Source organism: Aythya ferina (assembly GCF_964211825.1).
Source record: "Aythya ferina genome assembly, chromosome: 14".
Taxonomy (NCBI): domain Eukaryota; kingdom Metazoa; phylum Chordata; class Aves; order Anseriformes; family Anatidae; genus Aythya; species Aythya ferina.
Window position 1 is genome coordinate 18,347,712 of NC_140312.1, and position 13,044 is coordinate 18,360,755.

At 42.0% G+C, this 13,044-nt stretch overlaps 1 protein-coding gene across 5 annotated transcripts in view; it reads right to left on the reverse strand.

Moving 5' to 3' along the window:
- The window catches only part of GABRA1 (gamma-aminobutyric acid type A receptor subunit alpha1), a 46,613-nt gene extending 33,775 nt beyond the window's left edge, over positions 1-12,838 (reverse strand). Inside the window, exons 1-3 of one of the 5 annotated variants that reach the window (XM_084535375.1) lie at positions 12,616-12,838; positions 9,055-9,142; positions 5,099-5,211 (exon numbers count right to left, since the gene is read on the reverse strand). In XM_084535375.1, coding sequence (XP_084391501.1) covers positions 5,099-5,211; positions 9,055-9,128 — 187 coding nt within the window. In that variant the 5' untranslated portion in view covers positions 9,129-9,142; positions 12,616-12,838. Of the gene's footprint in view, positions 1-5,098; positions 5,212-9,054; positions 9,143-9,313; positions 9,617-11,144; positions 11,230-11,303; positions 11,423-11,621; positions 11,758-12,615 lie in introns of those variants that run through there. The other 4 variants (XM_084535377.1, XM_084535374.1, XM_084535373.1 and 1 more) reach the window with 4 other exon arrangements.
- Positions 12,839-13,044: the final 206 nt, after the last annotated feature.

A 13,044-nucleotide genomic window follows, 5' to 3' on the forward strand; every position in this document is an offset into this window, starting at 1 on the left:
TCATTACAATTTTTTTTGGTAAACAAACCTTTATTTGTCACTGAATTCTTCATGTATACAAATAAGAAAGGGAAAACAAACAGACTGAAGAAACTATCATATACCTTTTCCTCTGTAGATGAAAAAAAGAGAAACTGGTTCTCTTTTCTGCTTCTGTTCAAGCACATAATTTGATTTTCTATGGGTGTATATATTTGCAGTATTATAGTACGTAAGGAGAGGTCTTACAGGGATAAGCACAAAGCTTATTGCAATCTGGCCCTTTCTGTAGGAGAAAGTAGCTATACCTTGCATTGTTTTGCTTCATCTACTGATTCTCAGAATGCACAGGGAATAGAGAATGGATAATTTTGCATAATTAGAAGACTGCTATAGTGTAATCAAGAGTAAAAAGATTTACACTGTGCCTAACTGTAAAATTCATTAACATAATATGTATATATCACAGAATCACACAGAATCACAGAATTTCTAGGTTGGAAGAGACCTCAAGATCATCGAGTCCAACCTCTGACCTAACACTAACAGTCCCCACTAAACCATATCCCTAAGCTCTACATCTAAACGTCTTTTGAAGACTTCCAGGGATGGTGACTCCACCACTTCCCTGGGCAGCCTGTTCCAATGTCTAACAACCCTTTCAGTAAAGAAGTTCTTCCTAACATCTAACCTAAAACTCCCCTGGTGCAACTTTAGCCCATTCCCCCTCGTCCTGTCACCAGGCACGTGGGAGAACAGACCAACCCCCACCTCGCTACAGCCTCCCTTGAGGTACCCATAGAGAGCGATAAGGTCGCCCCTGAGCCTCCTCTTCTCCAGGCTGAACAAGCCCAGCTCCCTCAGCCGCTCCTCGTAGGACTTGTTCTCCAGGCCCCTCACCAGCTTCATTGCCCTTCTCTGCACCCGCTCAAGCACCTCCATGTCCTTCTTGTAGCGAGGGGCCCAAAACTGAACACAGTACTTGAGGTGCGGCCTCACCAGAGCCGAGTACAGGGGGACGATCACCTCCCTAGCCCTGCTGGTCACACTGTTTCTGATACAAGCCAGGATGCTGTTGGCCTTCTTGGCCACCTGAGCACACTGCTGGCTCATATTCAGCTGACTATCCACCATCACTCCCAGGTCCTTCTCTGCCTGGCAGCTCTCCAACCATTCCTCTCCCAGCCTGTAGCTCTGCTTGGGGTTATTGCGCCCCAGGTGCAGGACCTGGCACTTGGCCTTGTTGAACTTCATGCAGTTGACCTCAGCCCATCAGTGCAGCCTATCCAGATCCTCCTGCAGAGCTTTCCTACCCTTGAGCAGATTGACACACGCACCTAACTTGGTGTCATCTGCGAACTTACTGAGGGTGCACTCAATGCCCTCGTCCAGATCATCGATGAAGATATTAAAGAGGACCGGCCCCAGTACCGAGCCCTGGGGGACGCCACTAGTGACTGGCCTCCAACTGGACTTGACTCCATTTACCACGACTCTTTGGGCCCGGCTATCCAGCCAGTTTCTAACCCAACGAAACGTGCGCCAGTCCAAGCCGAGAGCATCCAGTTTCTTGAGGAGAATGCTGTGGGAGACGGTGTCAAAAGCCTTGCTGAAGTCAAGGTAGACCACATCCACAGCCTTTCCCTCGTCCACCCAGCGCGTCACTTTGTCATAGAAGGAGATCAGGTTCGTCAAGCAGGACCTGCCTTTCATAAACCCATGCTGACTGGGCCTGATCGCCTGCTTGCCCTGCAAGTGCTGCGTGATGACTCTCAGGAGGATCTGCTCCATGAGCTTCCCTGGTACTGAGGTCAAACTGACAGGCCTGTAGTTTCCCGGGTCTGCCCTCCGGCCCTTTTTTTAGATGGGCGTCACATTTGCTAGCTGCCAGTCAACTGGGACCTCCCCTGATAGCCAGGACTGCTGATAAATGATGGACAGTGGCTTGGCCAGCTCCTCTGCCAGTTCTCTCAGTACCCTTGGGTGGATCCCATCCGGCCCCATCGACTTGTGCACATCCAAGTGCCGTAGCAGGTCACCAACCAGTTCTTCGTGGATAGTGAGCGCCACATCCTGCTCCCCATCCCCTTCCACCAGCTCAGGGTACTGAGTATCCAGAGAACAACCGGTATTGCCGCTAAAGACTGAGGCGAAGAAGGCATTGAGCACCTCCGCCTTTTCCTCATCTCTTGTAACTAAGTTTCCCCCTGCATCCAGTAAAGGATGGAGATTCTCCTTAGTCCTCCTTTTTGTGTTGATGTATTTATAGAAACGTTTTTTGTTATCTTTAATGGCAGTAGCCAGATTGAGCTCCAGATGAGCTTTGGCCTTCCTAATTTTGTCCCTGCACAGCCTCGCTACATCCTTAAAGTCTTCCCTAGTGGCCTGCCCACTTTTCCAAAGATTATAAACCCTCTTTTTTCTCCTAAGATCAAGCCACAATTCTCTGTTGAGCCAGGCTGGTCTTCTTCCCTGCCAGCTCGTCTTTGGGCACGTGGGGACAGACCGTTCCTGCGCCATTAAGATTTCCCTCTTGAAGAGCGCCCAGCCTTCCTGGACCCCTCTGCCCTTCAGAACCGCCTCCCAAGGGACTCCACCAACTAGTGTCCTGAGCAGCTCAAAGTCAGCCCTCCGAAAGTCCAATACAGCGGTTTTACTGGTCCCCTTCCTGGCCTCGCCAAGAATAGTGAACTCCACCATTTCGTGGTCACTCTGCCCAAGACAGCTCCCGACAATCACATCCTCCACCAGTCCTTCTCTGTTTGTGAAGAGAAGGTCTAGCGGGGCACCACCCCTGGTAGGTTCACTAACCAGCTGCGTCAGGAAGCTATCTTCCACGCTCTCCAGAAACCTCCTAGACTGCTTTCTCTGGGCTGTGTTGTGCTTCCAGGATATGTCAGGGTCTATATGAGGGTCTCTGGCTTCTTAATTTCTCTCAGAGCTGCATCATAACTGATACAGAATGAATGAGTCTTAGGCCTAATTCTATAAATCTAAAAATGTTCTTGTATTAGTAAATAAAAACAGTAAATAAAAATCCTGGTCTGGATTAAATATTTAATAAGAAGCCATCGGTGACACTGCTGAGAGCAAAAAGGAAACCGCTATTACATATTCACATATATATAATTCACATATATTTAAAACTTGCAGCAAGCTATAACAGAAGGTTGTTGAACTTCCACCTCTAAAAAGCCTGCCAAACGGATACATTGATTTAGACTTCTTGCTGGATATTTCTATATATGGAACATTTCAGCATATATTCCCCCATCATATAAAGTCTCTAAATCAAATATATCAAAATTGCATCATCTTGAGGTTCTTAGCTCATAGAAACCATTCCAATTATGCCTTTCCTCCACTTTGTATCCCCTGTGCTCTGCTCGTTTTTGCTTTTAACTTCTAATGATGCAAAAGGCTATTAAAGTTTGTGAAGAAATTCATTTCCTCCTATAGAAGCAGTTACATAATATAGTCTCTAAGTAAGGAGTGAATTTTAACTGGACTGAGTGATCCTTTCATGACGTATTCAGACCTTTTCTTCTAATACACCCTTGAAGTTTGACTTCATAAAACATATTTGTAAACACCCATACCTAAGTGTCTACACTGAAGTGCTGAATTCTCTAAATTGCAATCCAGAGAATGAGAGAAGAATGAGAGAAATTCCTTTCCCTGCATCTCCTTTTGTTTGCTTTTCTAGTAGCTATAACACAAATCATCATAACAGCTACAAAACTCATAGAAGCAATCATTGTGTTCTCAGATTTTTCTTGTAGACATGTACCAGACTTTAAACAGTTTACAGAGTTTTATTTATTTATTGCCTTCTGTGCTATGCTTATTTACTGTGATATAGTAGCTTACTGAATTCTACTGTTGCATTAATCAAAGATTAAGGAGCATTTATTTTTACACTAATCTGAAGGATTTCAAGCAAACAGGCAAAAGTACTGGTAGATAAAAAGTTATATGTATTTTATGTATTATCTGAAATTGCACACAAAAAGAATACAGACCAACCCATTTTTAAGTGTGTTTCTTACTGGACACTTTATAAACAGATTTTTATCTCTAGCCATTCCTTGAAGTCAATGAAATCAAACTATAGAAGAAGTTGTCTCACAATTCAAGAAATATTGCATGATGGTAGTCATGAGTCACAGAATAAGCTTACTTGTAATTATCTTTCTTTTCATCTGCAGGAGATGATATCAAAATTCTTAATGCAATGCCCTGTTATTCTTATAATGCAATTCTCCTGAAAACTAGTATATGAAATCAGTTGAACTATACTTTGTGGATTGGGTGGGTTGCTTTGTTTTGTTTTACTTGGACAATCCAAAAGAAAAAAAAAAAAAAAAAGTGATATGTGAAAAAAAGAAATAAAGCTGTCCTTTCCATGCACTGGAAAGAACATATTTTTAAAATAACAGACATTTAAAATATCCAACTTTATGAATAACGTCTTTTTAAGACCCGGTTTTGGACTGATATTACTGAAGAACATGTCAGAGTCAATTGGAATGTAGAGATGCTGATAAAGAGTAGACTTTGTAACAACATTTTTATAAAGATGTAATTGCTATGTGGTTTTATACCTTTTTATGGATTCAGCTCCAAGAGCAGAAGAAAGACATTTTACCAACCTGTGAAGACAAAATGTTAAAGAAACAAATTCTGACATACCCCCCAAAAACTTACAAACTTCTCTGAGACATTTATGTGACTAAGGTTGATTGATGTTTTCTCTTTGAAAAACAAGTCCTCTTATGAAGACAGTGAGTAGGATTTTTGCATATTTAGAGGTGCTGTTTTGGCCTAATTCATAAACTTTTCTCATTTGTCAGATCACATCTTTTATTCTTCGTACATTTGAAAGTTTAGTAAGTATTCAGAGGTCTTCTTGAATTGTGAACCATTTTCTTCTTTTTGAGTGCATAAATGGGTGAAAACAGTATGTAGAAGACAGAATGGCACTTGTGAAAAAAATGGATTTGAATATCAGCATTATTTTATGTATATATAAGTTGAATGAAAGTAAGTATATCTTAGAAAAATAACATTATTTTAACTGATTTTTCTTAAGCATGTAACCTTTAAAATTTTAACACACCTCCCAGTCCTGGTCTCAGGCGGTTATCATAACCATCCAGCAGACGGTCCAATATTCTGGTAAACACTGTGGTGTTGTCTTTAAGTTCATCTTGTGATGAGGTTTGCCCATAGCTGAAGTACAGAACAGTTAAAATTGAAAAACAGTAATCAACCAATAAACTTACAAAACAATAATTCCAAAACGTGTTTAATCTTACTACTACTGACTTATGGTCACAAAATCTCCTCCATAAAACTACAATATAGAGCTTTATAGGGTCTTTTCACTTAAACATTTTCTTTTTAATTGTATATTTTTAGTAAAATCTTACAAAACTAGTACCTTTCCATAAACGGTGAGCAAATATAACTTAAATTGCTTAATGTTTATTTCATTATTAATTAATGTTTTTAATATTACAACGTGTTCTTCAGTAAAAGGCTCATTTACAGCAAAAGTGTTTAATTCAATACAGTCATAAAGGGTTTGCATAATAAAGATACAGTAGTTTAGAACACTGATATTTAAGTACTGAAAATAAATGCTAAAACAAAAATAAAACCCCACAAAGATATCCTTACAAGTAAAGCATTTGAGTGTATACTTTCATAGAACAATATATAATTTTGCCTTATTTCCCATTTTTCTCTAGTGATTTCATTCAGAAGAATGTCTCCAACTTTTCCTTACAAATGTGTAATGGAATCATCTGTTGATATGGAAATTTATCATGTCTATAAAGCTTCATTTACAGATCCCTAATGTACATCTCTAACTCAGATAAAGGTCTTGAAATTTTCATTGAATGAGGATAGAATTAAGCTCTTTGAACTCTGCTACCAAAATCTTACTTCCATCAGTAGAAATCAGAATGAAGTCCTTGGGCTTGCTGGTTTCTGTCTGCTGCAAATGGCATAAGAATCAAACTTTTTTTGTAAATCTGAAACCTTCACCAAACACCCTGTCATGGATAATTCCCTTAATCATTGCTTACAGTTGTCTTAAAGCCAAACCCAGTACTATTTTTTCATTCAATGCTGGGAAGACTTCCATTATCAACACGTGTACTCATCACAACTGAAATACAAAGTGCTGCCTTCCAAAACAGCACTTTCTCACACTTGCTGCTGAACTGGATCAACATTTCAATACCAAAAGCTTCTGTTAGGATCAGTTCTAGCCACACAATTGATTCTTTAGGCAGCCTGTTATCCATACAGCTCTGGTGCTACATGGGTCTCAGTGCTCTGCCAGTCACTCCTGCTTTCACCAGCGAAGACCACCTTGCAAAGCATATTACTGATATTCAAAATAATATGTTTCTGTCAAAATACCTGCAACATTATTTTATGTAAACCACATCAGTCAGGTATCCTTGTGTATCTCGTGTGTATCAAATCATCTTACTTGTATCAAATCCAGAAAGAAGGAGGAAAGGTACACTGATACTGTGAATATAGATATTCTGGAAATGCCTCCAAGCTATGTTGGAGTTCAGATTTCAATAAATAATGCTACAGATTTGGACAAATTTTAAAACTGACACTCAGAGTATGTGACTGTTGAGAACAATTTTCAGGGTGTTTTAATGCATACACATCATTGTTCCTAACGAAGAAGACAAAATCTCTAACAGTTTAAAAAAAATAAAAATACTATGAATTCCTTCTAGCCATATATCATATAATTTCACTTGATAAAAATTAAGTTGGTCTATACTTATTTTTTATACCCATAGTTGCATTTTAAGTCACAGATGTTATTTTTTAATTTTTCCTATATGTTACCAAATAACAAGTTCTCCTGCTGTCTCCATTGAGCAGTATCTTTCAAAGGATCTTTTCTCATACATCTTATGTAGAATTGCAACAGAGGACTTTTCACAGGATTAAATTCTATATTACCACTCACCACCAGTAAACAAGCTGCTGCACGTACATATCTCAAGGATAGCAGAAGGTCATCAGGATAAAGGTGGCAAAAGGATATAATAACACTTCAGAAATTCTAGGGGTAAATAAATGTGTATATTTGCAGGAGCGGCATCAGAAAGATGGTTTAGTGACAGTGCAACATGAAAGGATGCAATACAATACACCACTTCCATTCTGGCTGACACATTTGTCAGTACCCTTACCTGTTCCTTTCACCATTTTTTCAGAGGCAAAAAGCACCATTAGGTCTGCTTTTAACTGACATATGGTCACAACAGGAAGAATCTGAACATTTGTATACCTATAAAGTATACTGTAATTCCACAGAGATTGTAATTTTTCAGTCAAAATAGTCATGTTAAAATATTCTTAATGCCATTTTGTTTGTTTGGTTTTTTTTGTGTGTGCTTGTTTTGTGTTTTGTTGTTGTTTTTTTAATTTATTTTTCATGAAAAGAATGAATGATACGGAAAGACTGTTCTGCATCACAGACACTTTATCTAATTTGATGATTTTTTTCTTAAAGAATTAACAGTGATCCAGAAGAAAAGGCAAGCAAAGTTACTATGACAAAATGACTTTAAAACAGATAAACTTAATGTAAATTATGTACATCTTGAGGAAAATGTGACTGTATATGATTGTGTTCATATTAAACCACAGTGTAATAAAACACTGTGCACTAACTCCATCTACAGGTCATTATAATAGTGACACACCATAGAATTTTTAAATACTAGTCAAATGCATTTAAATTCTCACATTAAGAATAGACTTGCATACATTACAAATACAATAGATATATGCCTACACATATATAGGTACAGATACAGCTAAACACAGTTTCACAAAATTCTCTAGGTAGGCCAAATGAAATACTTCGTGAATACTTCAAATCTCACCTTTCTTAATATATTACCAGGATAAATTTATTTCTTATAAATGTTATCTTTATTCCAGATGACAATTGTTGCATTCATCACCTGCTTTTATTCTTTTTTTTCCTCTCCCCAAGAGAAAACACTTGTGCTGATGAACCTTTGCCCCTTTGCCCACACCTTTATATTTAAATACTTCAGGGTAGCCGGAAGAAGAGTTTATCTAGAGCCACTAGTGTATACGAAGACACTATGAACATCAAGGCAAATACATCCTTTAGGTATCACTACTGACAATACAAAACTGCTAATACTTTTTGGTCATTACGTATCATTATTGGTGGGACTTTAATATTTTTAAAATCCAGAAATATATTTGTGAGTCTTCTCGAATCCCTTTACTGAATTCTGAATTGAATAGAGTACTTCAAGTATACTCCAAACTGCTTTGTAGTCTTTAGTTAATCTATTAGTTGTTAGGTAAGCTGTCATACAATTACAAATGATAGTCACTTTTAGATTGTGACTTCAACATGTATTTCATAGAGATTCAGTACAGCATTGTCTTTCAAATGCATCAACTGTTTGGGTGTTTGAGTTTGCAAATGTTTCCTTATTCAAACAGTCCCCTTCCCCAGGAAGGTTTGCTTTGGCTTTGCAAGAACAGGTACTAAATCAGGTCACAATCCTGACCCAACCAAAAAATAAAAGTTTTTCCTTGCTTGTAGGGATAATAAAGTTAATAAGTAGCACTTTAATTAAAAAAAAAAAAAAATAAATTAAAAAAAATAGCTAAATTACATTTTTTTCCTCTAAAGAAACTTTTATTTCTGAGCAGTCATTCTGTAAGAGTATAAAGAATTGCCTAGGTGTTTTAAAGGTAGTTTAATTTGTTTCAGATAGCTTTTGCTTTTTTTCATTCACAATATTGAAAAAATAAAAAAAAAAAGGAAAAAAAAAAAAAGAAAAAAAAGATGTTACGCAAACAAATTGCAGTTTTCTTTCAATCTTCTCTTAGATTTAGCTGGGATTTGAACAGGGATTAACTTTCCCCAATACACTGAGTAGTAGTACAGCCCTTGAAATATTTGCTTTATGCTTCTATATTATTTAATAGCAAGGTTCCTAAAATATGTAGGTGCGTTAAAAAGTATCTCCTCACCTTCTTTCAGTCAGTGCATTTAGGAGGAGGCTCCAGGCCCAGAGGCAGTCACAAAGCACCAGGATTCTCTTCATGGCGCACTCTGAAACTGGAAGAAAAATAATCATCAATGACTCCTGCATTAAACCAGGTACAGTGGAAAAAGAACATCCAGTTTACGCAACTTTTACAAAATAATTTGATGTCAGACAATGACCTCACAATATTCTATTTCATGTCATTCAGTATAAAGGAGCATGGCCATGGCTGTTTTGTTTACCTTCTGCTTTTGGACATGGAAGCCTTGGGTGGGATTTATTTTGTGGTAAGGAGGCATTCTTGTCAGCATTATTCTTGAACTTAAAAACAATTACGAATTAAAGCTGCTGTCCACGAAGTCTGTGAGAGTTCTTATTCAGTTTCTTCCTGTATTGCAAAAGTGACAAGGCAGCTCCCTAATGTTTCCAGAGAATGAGTGTAATTGTTTCTTGTTTGACTTGAAGCAGCCTGAGTCCTTCCACAGCACTTGGAAGGTATCAGCATGTGGCTGTGTGACTGAGGAGAGCCGTGCTTCCATCTCAGCCCCCGCTTCACTTTGGTGTGATGGAAGCGACTTTCTTTCTACCACTCCCCCTTCCCTAAAATATTTGTGTCAGAGAAGGAGTTACAAACACCAGATTCTGACTGTAATCTACTGCTAGGTATGCACACTAACATTTTTGTCAGGCTAAAGGACTCAGTTCATAAAGAAACCATGTGCTTACACACCATCTCCTAAGTCTCTACCAGTCTCTGATGGCTGCAAGGAAGTGTTTTTGCATTAGCAGCCTTTTCCTCTTCTCCAAACGTTTCCTGTCCTCTCCCCAGAGTGAGTTACTCTCAGCTTACCTTTGAGTAGAAAGTAATAAAACCCAGAACGTTTCTTTTGCTTTCCAACAAATCATAAAATACAAAGTTAGCTGGTATTTGTAGGTTTGGTGTTCCAGATTCAACTGATTCCCCGGGAGATGCTGCAGGTCTCTTTACATATCTCTTTACATATCTATACTGTGTGCAGGAATCCAGTCGATTTTTAACATTCATTACATTAAATAAACAAAATCTGAAGCCTGTAATTTCCCCACGATAGTGGAGTTTTCCAAGTGCCTGAGAATATGAAGCACTGTTCATGGAAATGTTTTGTATCTTTAAATAAAGCTACCCCAATTCACTGCACGCTCTCAGAGACATTTTAAATCAATAAAATATCATTACAAAGCTGCCTGTAAGCAGTGAGATATAATTAATACGTTTAAAGACAAATGATCATCAGATAAGCATCGAGTGGGGATAAGCTAACCTAACTGGGTGGGAAGGAGCTGAATGTGGCATGAAAGCAGGAATAATGATTTTCAGGGATGAGACTGCATCTGAACTTGTGCTGCGATCAGCCCCTTACAGAGAGAGGCAACATCTGTGGCTTCAAAATTTGCTTTCTCCGAGTCCTGCCAACTTCTGCCTTTGCAAAAGCCTTCTTGGGATAAGGAATGGAAAGTGAATTATTTTGAACTATCTTGATCTGTTGAGCTCTGCATGCGCTCCCCTCCAAGCCCCCCAACACCAGCCCCTGCTTCAATGAACCCATAAAGGTACTGAAAACCCAGGACAAGGAAAAGTTTCTTGCAGCTGGAAAAAAAACAAACGTTAAAGACTTGCACGGAGCGTCAGACAGCAGCAGCCCCTGCCCCCGGCCTCCCCCAGCCCGCACCGCCTGTGCAACCAGCGCTGGTTTTCCCCTTGAAAATGGGAGAAAGCCACGCGTCTGGGAGAATTCCAGCAGCGCTCACTGGAAGGAAGAAAATAAAAGAAAAAAAAAAAAAAAAAAAAAAAAGGAAAAAGAAAATGAAAGAAAAAAAAAAAAAAAATAGGCATTTTGATGCACTGTGACCCCCGGTGAGAGATTTTCACAGTTCTGAGGTGCAAATCGCGACTTGTTTTCCTCCCGGCATTTCAACTTTGTATTTCCCCCTCACCCTGAGCAAGCCACCCCTCCCACCGCCTCCCTCGAGAGAGAGAGAGAGAGGAGAAAAAAAAAAAAGGGCAAAAAAAAAAAAGCCCCCAACCCCGTAAACCTTTTCCAAGGGGAGCGGTGCAAATCCGTCCGCGCTCAAAGGTGAAGAACCCCAAATACATTTAACCACCCATCGATCGCTGCGGCTTTTCCAGCCGGAGGGAGGGAGGAAGGGGGGGGGGGGAGAGGCAATAAAGCAAACGCCAGCGGCCGCCTGTACCTGCGGAGAGCGGGCGGAGGAGCCGCGCCTGGCCGCGGAGCCCGCAGCAGCAGCAGCCGGGGCGCGCTCGGGGGTGCGCTCGAGTGCAGCCGCCCTTGCCAAGAGCCCCGCGGGTCTGCTGCCCGGTTGTGCCGGGGGTCCCCGCCCGCCCGCGGAGGCTGCGCGGCTCCGGCCCCGCCGCTCACTCCGCCTCGGCCGCGCGGCTCCGGCCCCGCCGCTCACTCCGCCTCGGCCATTGCCGGCGTCGCCGCTGCTCCGCTCCTCCGGGCTTTTAGAAGCCAAATCTCCCTTGCCGGTATTCCGGCCGCCGCTCTCTACAACAAAAGCTTTCTCTTTAGCAAGACAGTAGTAATACGTCCCAGGGTAAACCGGATGTGAAATAGGCTGTGACTTCATGCCAGAGAGATTTTATTTTAGAAAGGAAGGTGGTACCAAACTCTCGTCTAGAGACCAATCCGCCCATTTTTTATATGCAGCACAATTTAACTTTCAGTGCTCTCGCCCTAATCCCTTTCTCTCTGGCTGCAGCCTCAAATCCTTCTCCAATCTGCAGCATTATTGTTATTGGAGGGGGTAGCTGCACGGCTGCGCGGGGGGGGGGGGAGGGGGGAGAGAGGGGGTCGACTGGACTGGGAACCTTTTGACACCTACAGTTTACAAAACACTCTATTTTAAGGGCCGTGCATTACAAAAATACAAGCGGCTCGCGTTAGCGTTCAACCTTTGATCAAGCATTGAATCGCGGCACAAAGATGAATGAAGGCTAGCTGGAAATGTAGGAGATGCAGCACTACGCGTGTGCGCCTATAGACTGCATACACCTACCGAGCCGGGCCGGTAGCCTATGCATGTAGCCAGATGGGGCCAGGGATGCTTTGCAATCCTAATTAACCATAGGTAACCTGCGTTTGGGGCCAGACCCCGAGGAAACCGGTTTAGGGACCTGCTTCCCCCCACACACACCTCCCGGCGCTGTCCCACGCCCTTTGCCGGTGGGCGCCGCGTTTACGGGGAGGGCCCCAAAGCCGTGCCCTGCGTGTCCGTCCCGACCTCCCCCCCCCGACCCCCGGTGTCCCCCGGGGACGCCCCCCGCAGCCCCTCGGGGCGCTGCAGCCGGGACAGCTTCCCCAGCTCTCGCTTCTGCCCGGGCCACGCGTGGGCTCGCAGGAGCAGGGCCGGGCTGGGACACCCCCCCCCCCTCCCGGCCTCCGGGAGCAAAGCGGGAGCGCTGGGAGGGCGCCGCTACTCGTGCAGAGAAGCGACGAGAAAGTTGGGTGCAGCCGCCCCACGAGCGCGCCGCGCAGCTGCTCACCTGCGGGCACCGGTGCTCGGGCTCTAGGCACCTCTCATCGCTCCCAGCCTTCTGCTGAAGTGGCAGGCGCTGCGAAGTGCCGGGAGCGCGGCATGGTCAGCTGCCTCAGCTCTGCTCGGAGTAAAGATAATACCAGCTCCTCGCTATCTGTTACTTATAAGGCGCTGCCAGCATCCATGGGGGGAGAAAAATCCTCGTATTATATGCACCTACTGGATCTCAAATACTGCTTACTTTCCCTCTTCCCCTCCTATTGCCATCACCGATCCAGTTTCTGCTCCTTCCTATGATGCTGCCCCAAGGGATGCAAAATCCACATATTTTGCCAGAGATAACTTGAGTTAGTATCCTATGTCACACTTAACCTATCTATTGCAAGCTTTACCCAGGTTTTTAAATCAAATATTGCACAGTCTACACATACTCACA